This window comes from Ixodes scapularis, unplaced genomic scaffold, assembly GCF_016920785.2.
Source record: "Ixodes scapularis isolate PalLabHiFi unplaced genomic scaffold, ASM1692078v2 PGA_scaffold9__187_contigs__length_104089568, whole genome shotgun sequence".
In the NCBI taxonomy this organism is placed as follows: domain Eukaryota; kingdom Metazoa; phylum Arthropoda; class Arachnida; order Ixodida; family Ixodidae; genus Ixodes; species Ixodes scapularis.
The window spans coordinates 27,845,713-27,862,859 of NW_024609884.1; the positions used below are offsets into that span (position 1 = coordinate 27,845,713).

The 17,147-nt window shown below is 44.8% G+C and overlaps 2 protein-coding genes across 5 annotated transcripts; one reads left to right on the plus strand and one right to left on the minus strand.

Moving 5' to 3' along the window:
• Positions 1 to 977: 977 nt before the first annotated feature.
• On the minus strand, positions 978 to 4,143 carry LOC8023337 (protein SYS1 homolog). Its single transcript, XM_002400390.5, has 3 exons — positions 3,683 to 4,143; positions 3,527 to 3,594; positions 978 to 1,339 (listed from the first exon to the last, which is right to left on the minus strand). The coding sequence occupies exons 1-3, from the start codon at positions 3,842 to 3,844 to the stop codon at positions 1,099 to 1,101; spliced, it is 471 nt and encodes a 156-aa protein (XP_002400434.1). The 5' UTR covers positions 3,845 to 4,143; the 3' UTR covers positions 978 to 1,098.
• A 217-nt stretch (positions 4,144 to 4,360) lies between these two features.
• LOC115320026 lies at positions 4,361 to 16,020 on the plus strand. 4 transcript variants are annotated; one of them, XM_029980113.4, is made up of 5 exons: positions 4,429 to 4,469; positions 5,740 to 5,810; positions 5,959 to 6,242; positions 15,545 to 15,676; positions 15,777 to 16,020. In XM_029980113.4, the coding sequence occupies exons 3-5, from the start codon at positions 5,969 to 5,971 to the stop codon at positions 15,908 to 15,910; spliced, it is 540 nt and encodes a 179-aa protein (XP_029835973.2). In that variant the 5' UTR covers positions 4,429 to 4,469; positions 5,740 to 5,810; positions 5,959 to 5,968; the 3' UTR covers positions 15,911 to 16,020. The 4 variants fall into 4 exon arrangements, with proteins under 4 accessions (XP_029835971.2, XP_029835973.2, XP_029835972.2 ...); XM_040500401.2 differs by having other exon boundaries at positions 4,450 to 4,580; XM_029980111.4 differs by lacking the exon at positions 5,740 to 5,810 and having other exon boundaries at positions 4,361 to 4,469.
• Positions 16,021 to 17,147: the final 1,127 nt, after the last annotated feature.

A 17,147-nucleotide genomic window follows, 5' to 3' on the forward strand; every position in this document is an offset into this window, starting at 1 on the left:
TTTTTTTCTCTCCAAATTTATATCCAATGGATATAAATGTCCAAATGCATTTGTACAGCCAAGAGTGCCAAAAAATGTACAAATCGAAGGGCCGAACATCGACAAGTACAATTAAGCGAAAAACGGACAGGAGCAATACAGTCATGTCCCGGTTATATGGACAACTCCGTATTCCTCAAAAACCGTCCACAATGCGAGTCGTCCATAATAAGCAGACAAAAATGCTTGTATTTACTCAGTTCGTCTCCCTGAACGTTTCGTCTATACACCAGAATATCTTTATTACAGTGAAACCCGTTTAGAACGAACCCACGTACAGCGAATTATTGTTGATATCGAACTCACGGAAAATTTAAATAAAAATGCATGTAAAAAGTACTTTCTATAACAAACAACATATTGGCTATATCTAACTTTTTCTCTTAGAAAGCTACCAAAACGTGCAAACAATCGACTTCTTGCCTGTCCCTTCCCCCCAAAAAACCTAGAAAATTCCAAAAGCTCAAGCCGCGAAGAAAATTGACGAAGAGAAGCAATTCAGAAGGGGAGAAAGCTAAAAAAGAAAAACGCTGCATGCATGCACAGAAAAACAAAACAAAAAAACTTCATTTCAAGGAGGTTGTTTACGAAGAGAAGTGATTCAGAAGGGGAGATAAGCTAAAAAAATAAACTCTGCACGCATGAAAAAAAAAAAAAAAAATCTTTCCAGCGTTTTGTTACAAGGTGGAAGCAAAGAGATGAGAGAGAAAGAAGCTTTCGCCTTACAACGAACGCATCGTGGAAGTTTGTTGTAAATGGTTTTTGCTATATTGAACTCATCGTAGCGTTTACTGCTGTTCGTTATAAATCGGTTTGACTGTAATGGGGTCCATATTAATGAGACATGACTGTACTGCCACACTGCTCGACTCGCTCGTTTCCTCCTTACCATTCGAGAAGCCCTTGACCTCTCACCCGAAGATGACACAGTTAGGGCGTGAACATGTACATGCTTTATTACCTAGCAATGCCTAAAAACTAGACTGGTGTGTCTCCAATTGCCTGAACAGGGTAACCCTGAAATAAATAGTGTGCCTTCCCATTACATCACGGCACCCATCACAGGTCTGCCTTGGGGGACAGACTAAGGGGGATGGCCTTCATCTCGGTCCGTATGCACAGAAACTCGCCACACACGCACGTGACGGTCACGCATGCCGTGTTGAGCAGCCACCACGACAGGGTGTGCGGGAATGCACCGTTGTACACCCAGCAGGCCAGCAAGTGATAAAAGTGAACCGTGCACGAAAAGTCCAGGCACTGCTTCGTTCTCTGGACGAAGTACCACAGTCCAACAGACCTGTGAAAGAGAAGAAAAAAAAAAGCATCCTTTAGGAAAGGGTAAAAATAAAGTGACAGGTGCAACCACCCAAACGAGAGGAAAGCTGAGGGGCATCTCCCTGTTGTGGGTGTCGTTTCCTTTCTACAAGTGCTGTATGGAATCGCTCGATGGTTGCAAAGAGTAATTTGTGTTTTTAAGGGGAGAAATGCTTGCATCGCAGATTCAGCAGGCTTTTTGTGGTGATGTTCCTCATGTTTGAGAGCCAGACACTATGATGTAGTGTTTTAAGTATCTATGATGAACTTGACACTATTGGGGAGGAAATTCAACTGCCGTGCCCCTAGTGGCTAAGCTGAGAACTAAGCCCATGGGAACAGCAACAACATAAATTATTTGCTGCGTTTCTGATGCAGGGCTCGACTATAAAAGCCGAATGCTGCATCAGCACTTGGCTGGGGCTCGTATTCAATCAGCGAAGCACCCATTGGACACAAGTCCCTGCCGACCGCTCAATCGAAGAAGTCGATGTGAAGAATCTAGTCCACACGCCTTGAGTTGGGTAAATGCCAAACTCTGTGGAAAATAAGTAAAGCACTTTAGAAAACAAAGTGGGCCGAGCACCCCCTACAGTCTGATCTCCTCACCAAACCCCTATGGCAGGTAACACTGTTACTGGTTTGCCAGGTACCCGCTACTGTTCCTCAGCATTCGTTTTCACAGCAGTAGCTGTTCGTGCCCCTTCCCAGCAAAAAATGCTCATGTATGAATGCAAAACCAACTCTATAGCAGAGGCACTGCTCTCCCTGTCGTTCCTCACACACCGCAAGGCTCTCTCTCGCTTCCCCTTCCCTTCCCCCCTGTAGGACGCCACTGTTCTTGGTCCTGTGACGGTCTCCCTTCCTCCCCCTCCCCCGACCCTTCAGCAGCCGCCGCTGCGAAATACCCACATGGTCGCGCTGTGCAGATACGCTCCCTCCCCTCCCCACTGCCGCCGTCCAGGTTCCATTCTCGTGTTCTCTCCGCCCCACTAGAGAACAGCTCGCATACATACTTTTGCTTCTTCCACCGCAGGCACGTTTACGAGTGCCCCCATCCTGAAAGAGCATTTCAGCCAACAAAAAAACTTGCGCCACTGTCCCTTCTTCAATACACGTTTCATCAAGGCACACGTCGCCTACATCAATTCCACTAAAAGTAAAGAACCCATTGCAAACATTGTACAGTACACTGGCTGAAGGCAAATCTCCTTCAACATGCCTTTCCACAATGCAGCAGCTACTGCTGTCAATCGCAGCACACTGTGTACGGTCGTTTTCAATTTATTTCTGTCAACTGGAAGGGTAGAAAAACTGAAGGTGGTAGGTAACACCCGACGACGTGAGTGTCGGGTTGTTTACAAGATACAACACTTCCACATTTCATGTCCCCAGTCTATATCACTGCCTAGAAAAAGTGGTTCAAAACTCATTTAAGTGGGCATACAAAAAAAAATGGCACCACCATAAATTAACACAAAAATAATGGTAATTGCACTAAGGCAGTCCTAGCGAAATAAATTTGACATATGTCTGAAAAATAATCTCTCACTGTGTTGCCAAAAACTAAAACAAACCCTTTATTTTTACTAAAAAAAATAAAACCAAAAACATTTTCATACATCATTGATGGTGCTGTGCAAGTGAGTCTGAATGTAGATAAAAGGTAATTAATTAGATAAATATAATCATAATAACACTTCTTGTACAATAATAAACGCGAGAGCGTGGTAAACGTGCAGGTACTACGACACTTATCTTCATATGAACTTCAAAGGTCTGGAAAACCCGGATACAAACATTTGGGTTACAAGATGATCCATGCCACACTCGTTTGATGCGATTAGTTATGCATGTTTCAAGAATACCCTGAAGCACAGATTTAGTTATATATATATATATATCAGGCACGTAGCCAGGATTTTGTTTCAGGGGGGGCCCACTCATGACAAAATGCTGTATGAGGGGGGAGAGGAGGACCCATGCAAAATGGAAGATTTCAGGGGGGGGGGGGGGGGGGGGGGGGGCGGGCGCGGTGGGCCTCCCCCCTGGCTACGTGCTGATATATATATATATATATATATATATATATATATATATATATATATATATATATATATATATAAGATGAACAGAGACAAGAAGCGACAGAAAGATGAACAGTACTTACCCAAAAAGTGAATTGATTATGTACGATCCTATGATGCAGCGTCCTCGGATGTCCTTGATGTGCACCGCCTAGTTTTCCCGAAAAAGCCAAGGACAAATTAGCTCGTCTTTTCCCCCAAATGCAGTGCTCTTGTGTTTCGGGACAGTGCGTTCTTACCTCATAGGCAAACAGCTGGTCCAAAGAGAGCATTTGCCCCGTGAGGACGTCGAGGAAGCAAATCCAGAAGCCCAGTCCCACGTAGTACATGCACTGCAGCGTGACCATTTGGGATATGATGAGAAGCGGATCCCATACCGAGTATCGGAAGTGTCCGGCCATTGCAAAATGGGAGCTCCTCGACAGGGATCGGCACAGGGCGTTGTGCTTCCGAGAAACCTAACGCACGCACCCCGCAGTGCCTCGACCCCTGACCATTCTCCGAGGGTGGAGGGCCTTATCCACTGCGGGGACAACGGACCGCGAACGCTATATGAGGCTCTGTAGGCGTTTCCGAAGCAGCAGAAAGAAACTGGACATCATAAGTTCACAGTTCACTTCAAACGACGGCAATGACGGCAACACGCATATCCAGCACGCCCAACACAACACAGAACCGACAGAACTCCGCGATTGATCGCATGACAGCATAACCAGTGATGCTGCTTGACCATCGGCATTCCGCCAGTTTAGCCGGTCTTTCTAAATTAGGCCGAACGCGTTTTTTTAAATTGTGATGTATACACATATTAATTAATTTTTATATAAAAAACATTAAAACTAAATTATTTTTAATTGTGTTAAAATAATTAATATTTGTATTTTAGTAAACGATAACTGTTTTCCTAATTCACCGCAGCCTGGCAACAGCAGAACACCAGTGCTGCCGCCACTGCCGCGGGCCCGCGGGCACGGGTGATCGAAGTTCGGGCAGTTCTGGTGGTTCTGGTTCCTCAGGTTACTGCATGTGAGTGTAGTTCTTCATTTCGCTTGTACTCGCCTCGGCCCGTTTCACTAGGACATCTCATTTTTCCCCCTATAAACATAATTAGGCCGATTTAGGGGACACGCTTCACAGGTACGGTTATATTACTAATGCGTTCGCATTTACAGGTTTCGGCGCTGTATTGGCGAGTTCCACGCTGCGCCCTTAGGCCTACGTTCCCGAAGGTGGTTGAGGTCACATCATCTTTCCTGGGCCCACATAGTGCGATTGCTTGCAGCATTGAAGCGAATCATCTTCACGAGCATTCAATTATCACGCTTTGCTTGCAACGTTGGGAACGTGGCCGTGATGTAAAGAGCTAGAGGTCACTAAGTTGTACGTCCACGGCCTACCGGGAAGGTGCTGGGTGTAACACCGGCTCTTTTGAGTGCTGTTTGTGAGCTCTAGTAGGCAACTAGTTGGGAGATAGAATGCAAAACGGAAAGTGGTCTTGCTTAGAAAGCTAGTCTGAAATTCGTGCAACTGTGCTGTGGTTGTTTATTGGTCAATCGTCAGCCCAGATTGGCGATAGAAGGTAAAAATGCGATGGCTGATATCTGGTCGCAAATAGAGATTAGGGAACAAGTAAATTCGGTTCGGGTTAAAGGATACACTAGAATTTCCCCTTCGTTCGATTGCGTAATCACTGCGTATAAACCGTGCCCACAATGCGCCCTGAAGATCGCCAGGTTGCAGTATTGCTGGTTGCTTTCTGGCAGTGTTCAAATCCGTAAATTTTAGGCATAAAACTTGGTGCAACATCCAAGCAGCTTTCAGTTGACGTGAAACGTACAGAATTGCAACAAAAAAAGGAGGCGCGAAGCGGTGTTAAAGGGCTCGTTCGAACATTGCCTCGAAAGGGAGGCGGTGCCCAGTATTCCTGATGTTGGGAAATTGTATAATCGTGACGCGCAGCAGTCGGCAAATCGTTTAGTATATACTCGGCTGGACCTTGGGGGCATTTTGTCATTTTTAAATCAATGGCGTAACGGTGCAGCGCTGGTGAATTTTCGCGAGAAACTAAGAACTGAACCAGATTTCCCATGTCATTAGGCGCGACACCTCGCAGCCAATAGTCCAACCTTTTTTTTTTATTCTACAATGTTGGCGTTCACGGCCTTGTAAGGTGAAAAGTCAAAAACAAGGAGAAAGTGTGGGAATGTCCACACCGCTCAAGACCAACATGATCTGTAGCAGCTTTTAAAATGCTCTACACTCACAAAACGATTTAGGGAGGACTCCACTTTCTTAGCCAGTGCAGGTGGTGATGTCAATCAGACAGGCTCAAAGACAGACATACGACCTTGGCTCTTTGTAAAAAAGGTAATTATCTCTCTCTTCCTCATCTCCTCGTGGGTAGGCAAACTCTTGTATGAATATGGGGAGAGCAGAAAGCGAATGAAGGTGGAAGACTGGAGGTATCTGTCTCCCTATCCTTTGCCATCTCTGACAAGACATTCACCTCTCTCAGTGGACGCAGAATGGCGAGCCGACTGCTGCAGCTGAGCGAGCGCACTCTCAAGCTGGCACCCGTCGTGGCGCGGATCCAGCCTACGGCAGCCTTCCACGGGCGGGCGCGCATTGGCAAGCGCGAAGTGGTTGGCTACGGCATGAATGGAGAATATGTGTACATTGATCAGCCTGAGTTCCCCATGCCGGCCATCCGCTACAAGGAGCCCACAGCCGAGATCGAGAAGCTGCGTGAGAAGGAGAAGGGTGACTGGAAGAACCTGTCCCTCGAGGAGAAGAAAGCCTGTGAGTGCTATGCCTTTTTATTATTATTCGAACCTTAGAACTGTTTTTTTTTATTTTGAAAAAACATTGAGGGAACATTTGAGGAAACATCCGAGGAATAGCATGCGCTATTTTTTCGGAAATGGCGTGCGTATGCAAAGAGTCTTTGCGCTGCTCCAAGGAGGATTCGTGATGACAAGTTGGCTAAAGCCTAGACGAGCAGAGTTGAAAAAAATGGCGGCTTCCAGGATTATGGCGGCGTCGTGAGTGGATGTCGGCGGCGTCCTTGCGACTGCAATTTTCAATACGGGACGACATTGTACTCGGTTTGGCAACGATCACCGGCAACTTGCCACAAGCTCATTGGCAACTTGATACTTGCGATGCACAAACATTTCTCAGCGAAGGTATGATGTGCGAATGTCAGTACACAAGACCTCTCTTGCCGAGGCGACACGACCGGTCAGGTCAACTACTCGTGTTGCATTCTCATGTTTAAACAAGTCTAAAATGCTACTCTGGACCAAAAAACTTTTCTTTCTTAACTTGCAGCATTTCGTGTGTAAAATAAAAATTGTTACTGTATCTTTGTGGTGTCTCAAGCGCGAGATGCTTGGGCTTTTGCGTCACGACCGAGAAACGTTATTCTAAAACTCTCTTGCGTTGCGTGCGCTAATACAAGCGCTAAATTTAGCGCTAGTGTGTGCTAAAATTGCGTACGTTATTCTAAGACTCCCTAAAAACATATGATTCTTCCCGCCCTTCTAAGACCAATGCTCTCCCCCTAACCATCGCCAGGCAGTGTGGGATATCACCAGGATGACGTTCGTGGGATTAAGTAAAAAAACATCCCCCCCGGCGAGGGAGCCACCAATTTTCTTCTGGTCAAACCTTGTCGGCATTACCCCAGCACCGGACCCACTGGGAAACAAGGTTAAGACTTGGGGCTGGAGCCACGTGGGAGGGAGTCCCAATTTTCCTCTGTCCCGCCTGTGCTAGTTAGTTGTCAATCATTCAGTTTTCCCTAGATAATTTCCACCAATCTTCTAATTGCCTCTATGTGACTATAGTCCTTTTCTCTTCCGTCCTTCCATTGTCGCCAGTAATACCCAGGGCCCCGGCCAAATCCGTTGCCCCTTCAGGGAGGGCAGGGCGGAGCCCCGTGCATTTCAAAACCAAGTGCTCTAGTGTCTCGCTCTCATTATGGCAGGCAGCACATAATGTGTCTGTCTCCTGAAATTTAGCCCTATACGTCCTCGTCATCAAAACTCCCGTTCTCGCCTCGAACAGCAAATAACTTCTTAGTGAATTGTCAAACACATTCTCCTTTCTTATGTCCTGCTTTTGTGACCTGTACACTGTTAGAGCTGATTTCTCCTGCATCTTCTTGTCTGCCTCTTTCATCCCTTTTTCCACTGAAGTAGTCTGCTCAGCCCATCCCCAGTGTGTAGGTATTTAAATGTAAGCTTTCGGGTTCGGTTTATCCATTTTCTGTAACCTTTTGCCACTAATTGGATAAATGCATATGACTGGACCCTTTTGATCGCATGGTGGCTTCTGCCACTTAGCCAGTTTTTTTTTTTTTTTTTTTTTGTAATAATTGACATCTATTTCATATACAAAACATTGTAGTTAAGGAGACATGTGCCAGGGGAAAACTTTTTTAATTATTATTATTTGCCATAACTGAAATTCTTGCAGTTTATAGTGCTTGCAACTTGCACGCAGTCTGAAGATTCCGCAAAATAACAAAAAAAAAAATGTTTGAATATTACCATAAGTCTGTAGCGACTCTCCTTTGCAGCGGGAGAAGAAATTTTTTAATTCTAATTTTTTACGAGAAATTGAAGCTACAAAAGAGTGATGCAGCGGAGATGGCCAGGCCTACAGGCTACTTCCCATAATAATTGTGTAGGCAGGAGACATCACAATTAGAAGAACTGTGCACACATCACAATTAGATTTACGCATTAAAATATTTTAATAATATTGCAGATCATGGCAATTTATGCCCCCAATTAATGCCACGATCACAAAAAAAAAATGCCATTTAACCTTAATTCACAACCCCAGCTATAGGTGGCACCACTCATTTTCCAAAATGGCGGTTATAGTGAGGGTCGGAGATGCATGCTGCTGTTGAGCCTGTCTAGTGTGCTGGCTTCACTGAACGACACAAATTATTTCTGGTAATAAAAGGGAGCTAGGGTGTTATGAGCGCAGGTCACCTCTTTGTCCTGAAAACAAGAACGGTATTTAGCGTAATGTTTACGCAAGGATGCACGTTTTAATTCTGGAGCGAAACCGAAACTAACCTCTATTTTGGATTTAATTTCTCGATATAGGTCTTAATTTCAGATTCTTTCATAACTCAAGATGTGTCTCGCATCGTAATTATTTGGTTAGAGAAGTTGTTCGCGGATACTTTATTTTGTGACATACATGTTCGGTCCAGGCAGATATTAGAAGTTGTTGAAGAAATCGGTGCTGATATTTGTGCATATAATTGTTCTGGAAAATATTGAACTGCAGGCCTTTTTAATGGGATTTTGGGTACTCTATAACATTTAATAACGACAATCATAAAGCATGTTTTTTAACGCAATTGCGAACGCACTACGGCCCCTCTTTTTGAAAAGAGTTTGGTGTGATGTCGCTTCCTGGATTTGTATCCTCTCTCGGAAAACTTGGTGGCGCTCGAGCAGAGGATGATCGGCAAGTCGGGGACGAAACCTGTTTTTTCCCGCACGACGCCTTTCTATCCCGCCTGCTCACCTCCTCCTCGCTTCGGGTCGTGGTGGCAACGGCGCTTTGCTTCGTAGCGTGGAGCGGAGGTCCGAAAGAAAGTTGAGTCTCGGGAAACCGCAAAATTCGACTCACTGCACTGGCGCAGATTGCGCGGGAACTTCAAATTGGGCATTTGGAAATTGTTTTTTTTACTTCACAAATACTGAATTCCCAAGTTTCGAATTTTTAGGGTAAGGTCCCGGCATCGTTTTCTATCGTTTCGAATAATAAAAAAAAAAAAAAAAAAGATTTTGATGTGTGAAACATGCAATTCAGCTGTCAGGCTCTGATTACGTCTTTGGTTTTTTGTAATGAGAACAGTGTTTTTTAATTGATATGTTTTGTTAACATATTGTAAAAATATGATTTATTCTATTTTTGTGTTGGGAATAATGTTAAAGCAGTTAATCATCTAAATACCCCAAAACCCGTTAAAAGGCCAGCAGTTCATTATTTCACATGACAATTATCTGAGCGAGAAAAGGCAGCGCACAAGTATTAGCGCTGATTTTTTCAACAAATGCAATATTCTATGTTACCTATATGGTTTATGAACGACCCTGTCTTTAAAGGGACACTGAAATCTCCAAATGTTTTGAAGTGCCTGGATCGAACACGTATGTCACTAAATAAAATTTCCGCGAACAACCTCTTGAACTAAATTACGATGTGAGACACATCTTGAGTTACGAAAGAATCCGAAATTAAGACCTATACCGAGAAATTAAATCCAAAATAGAGGTTAGTTTCGGTTTTGCTCCAGAATTAAAACTTGCCTCCTGGCATAAATGCTGTGCCAAACACCGTTTTTGTTTTCAGGATAAAAAGGTGACCTGCACTCATAAAGGCGCATTCACACTGAGCACAAAACGCGCGTTGCGGTCCCCGTCGACGCCGGCGTCGTGAAAGATGAAGCAGTCACACAGGGCCACCCGACGGCGGCGTCTTCTCGGGGAACCTCGCGTCACTCGAGAGAACACTGAATTTTTTTATTCGTCTGCCTCGTACGATTGTTGTTGCCGTGACTTCGCGATTGCATTTGTGGTGGGTGACAACAGTCTTCACTGAATGGACAGCGGCGATGATTATATATACGTTTACACTCCGGTTATATGCAGCATTGGCGAAAGGCATGGACTGGAGTGGGTAGCTTCAGAAGGTGTTCTTTTGCTGCGTTTTTGTCCAAACAAAGCACGGTGCTACGCCGGCGCGTCCGGACCTTTAACACTGCACGCAACGTGTGCGAGAGTGTTTTTGATGGACAACTGTTGTATTCCGTAAGACTACACAGCACATTGGGAGCGATCGCTCCCGCACAGTCAGAGTTCGGAACACACCGTGAACTTCAGTGGCAACTTTCGCGCAAACAATGAAGAGTAGTTTCATGGCGTCGTACACGCACATAAGACACTCCTCACAGTCAGATGTTCCAATCGGCTGGCTTTTTTCCACGCTGAAATACTTCCAGCCACGTTCAGCCAGTGCACGAATCCCCCGACCCCTCTTGCCTTTTCCCCTTCATTTTGGGTAGAGAAATATAGCGAAAACATGTCCTAATTGGAAAAGGGCGACACGTCACGTCCGGACGCTCGCTGATTGGCTTAAGCGTGCGCGTCGAGGGAAGAATAGGGTTCTGAGGCGTCGTCTCCCTGCGTTGTCCTCCTCGGCGCGCAACTTTTTTAAATACAAGAATAAGCAAAAAATTCACCCCACGACGCGTGTCTTTCTGCTGTGTGAATGCGCCTTAACACCCTAGCTTCCTCGTATTATTAGAAATAATTTGTGTCTCTCAGTGAAGCCAGCACACTTGACAGGCTCAGCAGCGGCACGCATCTCCGACCCTTACTATTCTCGCTCTATTAGAAGACAAGTGGTGCCACCTATAGTGAATTGGAATCGCAAATACTCACCTCGCAAACTAAGTTTGGCTCCTTGCGAGGCGTTACTAATGTCCCCCTTTATGTGGTGAGTTAAGGTACTTGTGTGTTCTTGAATATCAGTTATTTCTTATTTTATCAAAACTGACATGTCATCAAGTGCAAAAGGCTTAGTTTTTCCCTCTTGAAACCAAGTCTCTTCAGAACTACTTCGCGCAAGTGAAACATGTTTTTGTTGTAAAGAATGGGAAAATAATTTTTTTTTAAGACATAAAAAGAATTTAATTTTTCTTTAAATTTGCACAGGGCTTCAATTTTAGTTTGGCATGTTCAAGGAAGGTGTGAAAGCATTTGTGTCAGCTGCTTGGATAGAGTGTATTTGAAGGAAACCACTGCATAGTTACTGCTGAACCCCTGGTTGCAGGGAAAAGAGAACCTGTTTTGCATTTAAAATCTCTGGTGAGCAAATGTCAAGATTTGTTTTAAATCAGGTGTGCGCTTGTTTTTGATCTAAATAGAGAATAGGGATGTAAACATTACTATTTTTAAGGTGTTTGGCATGCTGTAGTTTGAGCAATAACTGTGCACGCTGCACAAATGTGTGATGCTTAATGAAGAACTAGTGCAAGCAAAGGTTTTTTTTATCTAAGCAAGAACTTCGTGGTCATTTTTTGGCTGGCTTGTGACGGGCAGGGCCAATGACACAAGAAATAACCTGTAAAGACAAGATCATTACCAGGATGGGAGGAACACTAGGTATGCAAACACGCATGCAACAAGCAGTATAACCAGTCAAAAAGAAATACATTGCAGGTGTGTCTTCATTGGCACTCGTAGCCTGTCCAGTTTGAATGAAGCAGCCGGAATTCAAGGTCAACCCTCAGTTGTTACTCGAGACAAGTCCCAGGTCTTACATGTACCGTAATATTATCCCGAGAGATAGCCCACCTAAAAGCGAGAGCAAATCGGGTGAAATCGAGGAGTGGGCTAACTTTCTGTGTGCAATCAAGAAAAAAAAATTTTAAAATGCTACCAAATACGATATAGCTTCGCCAATACTGGAAACTCCTCCGAAAACCTATGGGAGCAGCGGCGAATGTGACAGTGGCGCCTCTAGCGGACTCTAAGTCTACGGAAGCAGGCGACGCAATGGAAAAGTATAGGCTCCGCGACGTCCTCGAGCTTTGCGTGCCCCGTTTCTTCACCCCAACAGCTGAAACAATTCATTACGGTCAACCAGTTTGCAAAGCGGAATCCACTGATTGCAACTGCAACGACAAACATATAACAACGCGCGCATTAATGGGGTACTCCGCCGATTTCTTCATGGTCCCCGATTTGCTTGAAATTTTGCTAAACTCGCCAAACAACATTGCCAAAATAGTATCCCAAATATTAGGTCAAAATAATTTTTTTTTCACAAAGTTATTGAATTTACAATTTTGGTCCTCAGTGTTTTTCAAACTGAAAGTCTCTACTGGCAACAATGAAAAAGTGACGTCAGTGGAAGTGCAGGGATTCACTCTTTAGACTGTAGAATTTGTTCCCAACTGATTCGAAGCAGTTTCATGGTGTCAAATGAATGCTTTGGAAGCTCGCTCCAGCACGGAACAAATGATTGGCGAAAATCACAAATCTGTGTTTGTCCTTTGTCCCTCTTGTTCCCCCTTCTCCAGGGATTATTTTCGTCATTCTTGCCCAGCTCGCTTGTCCCTTTGCATTTAATTGCATTATAATTATAAATGATTGGCATATTCTATTTTTTAGACTGCTCGCTCGACTGGCAAGCTTACCTTCCACTGACGTCACGGCACTGAAAAGGGCGGGTATATTTGAATGTTTGTTTTTGCATCATTTTCATTTGCCGATTTCGCAATAACTATTATGAATTTCACGATACTAAATCGCATACCAGAAAGGGTAAAGGCCGGGGAGTCAGAAAATATAGTTAGTTGAGGTAGCTCAAAGATCGGCGGAGTACCCCTTTAACGAAGATAGAGCAGTTTATTTAGAGGTCTCAAACTCCACTCAGGGGGATCACACGAGTTTGAAGCGCATCTGAGAAGCGGAAAGAGGCGTTTAGCCACTCGAACTACGTCGTAAGAAGTTGCTGTTTATCCGTTATAAACTGCGTTGTCACAATTTCTTACCTGAATAGGTGATTATTAAAACGTGTGCAATCAATATGTTAAAATTACCAGAGCAAGCGTACCAGCCTCTGCAGCATTACAAAAACAAAAAGTAACAAGAAAAATAACCGTGCAAACACTTTCCGAACTTTGCAGAAAAGATGGGGTCCCCATCCCAGACGAAAATAAAAAGAAATGGAGAACAGTCGCGAACAGCGGCCCGCGATTGCAACGAAAAAGTTGGCAGACGATACAAAAATACAAATCACCCAGCAAAGACTTCCTTCAGCGACGACGATCGTGCGGGGCGTCGGTTGAAAATTAGCAGGTGGTGCTCGCCCTCGGCGTTGAGTCCACAACAAACAAAGCAAAAGCAACACGACGAAACTATTAAAAAAAAAAAAAGAGCTTCACTTTTTTTTTTTTTTTTTTAGCTGCACGTTACATGTTTGCTTATTCGCTTTCGCGGCGTTGGTAGGAACTAAGAACGAAAGAGCTGCAATCTGCTACGTGCTAGTGGTGTGTGACCTTTTTTGCTTTCACTTTTCTTTTCCCAGTGACTTTGGCAGGTTGTTTGTTTGCTCGCTTGGCGCAGCAGTTCAAAAGTACATTCCAGTACTTGTTGGTGTATATGTACAGGCAATCCTTTCACATTGTGCCTTTGTTTTGAGTGTCGATCAGCGGCCTCTAGTGCGTTTTCAGCTGAACTTTGTGTGGTGAAATATTCGTCGGTTGAGGCGTCAGTGGAGATTTTGAAGCCAGACTTGGATAGCTGTTCCAGCTTAATTTGAAGTAACTTCAGTACTCACGTTTGTTCGGTTTTCGGGAAGCGGAAGAAGGATTTTCCACCACATCAGAAAAACTTGTTTTCACAATGGAGATAGCAAGCACATGGCATGCCTGCTATCTCCAAGTATGCGCTGGTGTATGCCCGAATGCGGCCGGTTGATCAACCAACGATGACTCATAGCAGACGTGACCGCATACTCAAATAAAATCTAAATAGAAATGTATAACGAATCTTACACTTCTTAATATATTTATTAAATATCAAAAAGTACATATGAAGGTTTCGGATCAGAAACTCAATCGAAGGTGAACATAGGAGGGTATCATAGATGACAGTGGAAAAACAACAACAACAAAGTTGCAGACGGCATAGTGTAGCAGACGAACCGGTGGTAGTAAGCGACGAAGGGAAGGAAAGAAAGTAAAAACTAAGCCAAACAAGGCAAAGCAAAATACACGATGGTTCAAACGTCAAGTAAGCACAAGAAAGAAAAAAAGCAAACAAGAAACATAAACACGGGAGGAAGAAAGATCGCGGTGCCGTGAAGAAAGATCGCGGTGGCGTAGCGTCGCTTCAAACATAAAAAGAAAGTAGACTTTGAGATATGGAAGGAGGTGCACGACCGTCCATCGGGTGTTCTTTTTAGTAACTCCGCTTTTTATTAGTTTCATTAATAGCGTCAGATTTGCATGTGCACAATCGTCTTTTCCCAGAGCATAGTGACATTGCAGTAAGGTACGTGGTACGAAATTGCCTTTTGCTTCTTCATCCAGAGACTATCGGGATATAGCCAGCTCGCCTATTCGACGAAACGGTTTTAAGCAATACAATCATGAGAAATTGAAATTGCAATAACAAAAAGAACTGATCGATATGCACAGTAAAGTTGAAACGTAGCAGTGTTCTAAAACATTTTTTACATTGCCCTTTTCAAAGAAATAGGGCGAAGTTACATTCGTGTCTTGCCTGGCAGACATAAGTTCCGAGTCTCCTGACTTTCTTCGGGAGAGCCCGAAAATTGCACCCTACAAGCTGTAACATCTTCCCCTCGCGAAGAAAAATGCCATTGGCTAATGAGGTGGAACCTACTTTTTAACATTTAAAGCAGCGAATACCAGTGACATTTTTTTTTTTTTTCATTGCTCACCTCGCACGGAGATAGGCAAAACCAATGCATTGTGGAGAATCCATCTGCTACCGGAGACTCCGAGCTCGCCAGGGGCGCTGCGATCACTTTTCGCCCGCGATCCGCGGGAGTTGCCAGTATTGGCTTACATGGTATTTGATGCTACTTTTGTATTTTGTGACAACTGGTTTTCACTTTGATGGGCAGTGGAGCATAGACGACAGTCCTTCCCAGTCAGCAATGTTTGCTTTCTCCCGCCTTAGCTAAGTAACCCAGTTTCGACCGATGTCACCATTGGCCAGGGAACTGCAACTGCTAGAAATAAACTGTCTGAGCGTTTTTGCAAAAAAAAAAAAAAAAAAGAAATGGCCAATCATGTAAAAAAATGGGGGTGGTTTATGTTTTGGGGGTGGAGCATCTTTTGGGATATTATGGTAGTCTTGCAAACATCAGTTTTGTAGCCCCTGGTGGATTATATTCACCTGTGTTCATACAAAATAGCCTCTTTCCCACTTCCATTGATAAGTACATTTTCTGCAAAAATATATTCTACTGATTGGCCTTCAAGTGAAAGCAAGTTATGACACCGATAAAGGGCGCCTACTTGTGTGCAGTGTACCGGTTCAGCTTCTGCCAAACATATGCCGAGATGAAGGCCTCTCGCAACGAGTGGAAGCCCATCGTTGCCGGAGTTTTGACCACCCTTGGCGTGACACTGTGGGTCTGGATCTTCCTCAAGAAGTTTGGTGAGCTGGCGGCTTCAATATTTGCCTATCTATGTAAAGTTGCAAAATTTCACCTGGCTGGCTGAACGAGAGAACTGAGCTTGCCTTGACTCCCTGACAGTGTATGGTCCACTGCCGGAGTCATGCTCGCCGGCAGCGAAGGAGGCGCAGCTGAAGAGAATGATTGACTTGAGAGTGAACCCCATTGATGGCGTCGCATCCAAGTGGGACTACGAGAACAACCGGTGGAAATGAGGGGTCGTCTGAAGGCCTTCAACATCAGCGCGCCTGCAGTCGCTAGTCGGCAGTTAAAGTAGGCACATAGATCTTGTCTTGTTCTGCAATAAAATCACTTTTTTTTTCTTTTCTTTTTTTTTTTCTCAATGTAAGTAAATTGCAATTGTTTCTTTTTTTGTGCTGGCAAATAAGAGGTATGGTTTGGGGCCTAGGTTTTAACTGAAACGTGATTGAACAATCTAGAAAAATATAAAACAGACTTATTATGTTCAAAAGTGTAGCAGAAGCCGAGGGGAGCAGCTTCACATGCTGGAGTTGCGAGAAGGTGGAGGATGGTTTTAGGAGAATAGGAGGGGAATAGGCGGCTATGTTCGAGGAGTTGAAGCGGGAGATACGGGTAGAGCGGGTTCAGCTCGAGGCACAGGTCGGAGATCTGATTAAAAGGGCCGAAGCGGATGTGAAGGAGATGACCAGGGAATGGGAAAGCAAGGTAGAGAGCTTCGGCAAGAACAAGAGCAGCGAGCCGAGCTTGAGCGATAGGTAGAGGAGTTTAGACGGAGAAGAGTGGAAGGCTGAGTTGAGGAGCATAAGAAGTGTGAGGCTATGGTGCAGCAACTGACAGGAGTAGTTAATAAGAAAAAGCAGGAGGTGGCAGAGAAGACTCCGGTAGGGGCCCAGGGGGACAGTTCACAGGTGACCAGGTAATTGTCAGTGCAAGAAAGGAGGCTGCACAGCTGTATAGTGCTGCAGTACAGCAGGGTCCGAGGAAGGTAGCAGAGGATGAGGCAGAGAAAGCACAGATAACTGGAGGAAGTGAACACAGATAGTCGGTGGCTAAGAGGGTGCTGGTGGTAGGAGACTCAAATATAACAAGGGTTAAGGAGGGGCTGCTGGACAGGGTGAAAAAGGATTGGAGGGTAAACGTAGTGGGCGCAGTCAGGGAAGTGCATCGTAGATGCTATGGCCCAAGCTAAGGAGGAGGTGTGGGAAAACGGGGAGGGAGTAGTAGTACATGCAGGACTAAATGATGTGCGGAGCCAAAACCTTGGCAGGCAGATGGAGTTGGGGCATAGCCTCCTCTATACTGACAAAGCCTGGCTGATCGCCATGAGATGCGGCCGCCGAAAGTGAAAAGGTGGATCGGCAGACAAGAGTCGTGTAACGGGCGCCCCGCTGCAGCGAGAGACGCCGAAACACACTTGTCCCGAGCGATGGAATGTCCGCTCGTGCTTCTCGCATCCCTCGGGCGCCCCGC

What these genes read in the sequence shown, in the direction of transcription:
- LOC8023337 (XM_002400390.5), bottom strand. Translation starts at nt 3,844, where the DNA reads ATGGCCGGACACTTCCGATACTCGGTATGGGATCCGCTTCTCATCATA. An exon ending in ACCAGCTGTTTGCCTATGAG is followed by an intron (nt 3,595 to 3,682) that starts GTAAGAACGCAC and finishes CGGGAAAACTAG; the next exon opens with GCGGTGCACATCAAGGACAT. An exon ending in ATAATCAATTCACTTTTTGG is followed by an intron (nt 1,340 to 3,526) that starts GTAAGTACTGTT and finishes TCTCTTTCACAG; the next exon opens with GTCTGTTGGACTGTGGTACT.
- LOC115320026 (XM_029980111.4), top strand. Translation starts at nt 5,969, where the DNA reads ATGGCGAGCCGACTGCTGCAGCTGAGCGAGCGCACTCTCAAGCTGGCA. An exon ending in CCTCGAGGAGAAGAAAGCCT is followed by an intron (nt 6,243 to 15,544) that starts GTGAGTGCTATG and finishes ACTTGTGTGCAG; the next exon opens with TGTACCGGTTCAGCTTCTGC. An exon ending in GATCTTCCTCAAGAAGTTTG is followed by an intron (nt 15,677 to 15,776) that starts GTGAGCTGGCGG and finishes ACTCCCTGACAG; the next exon opens with TGTATGGTCCACTGCCGGAG.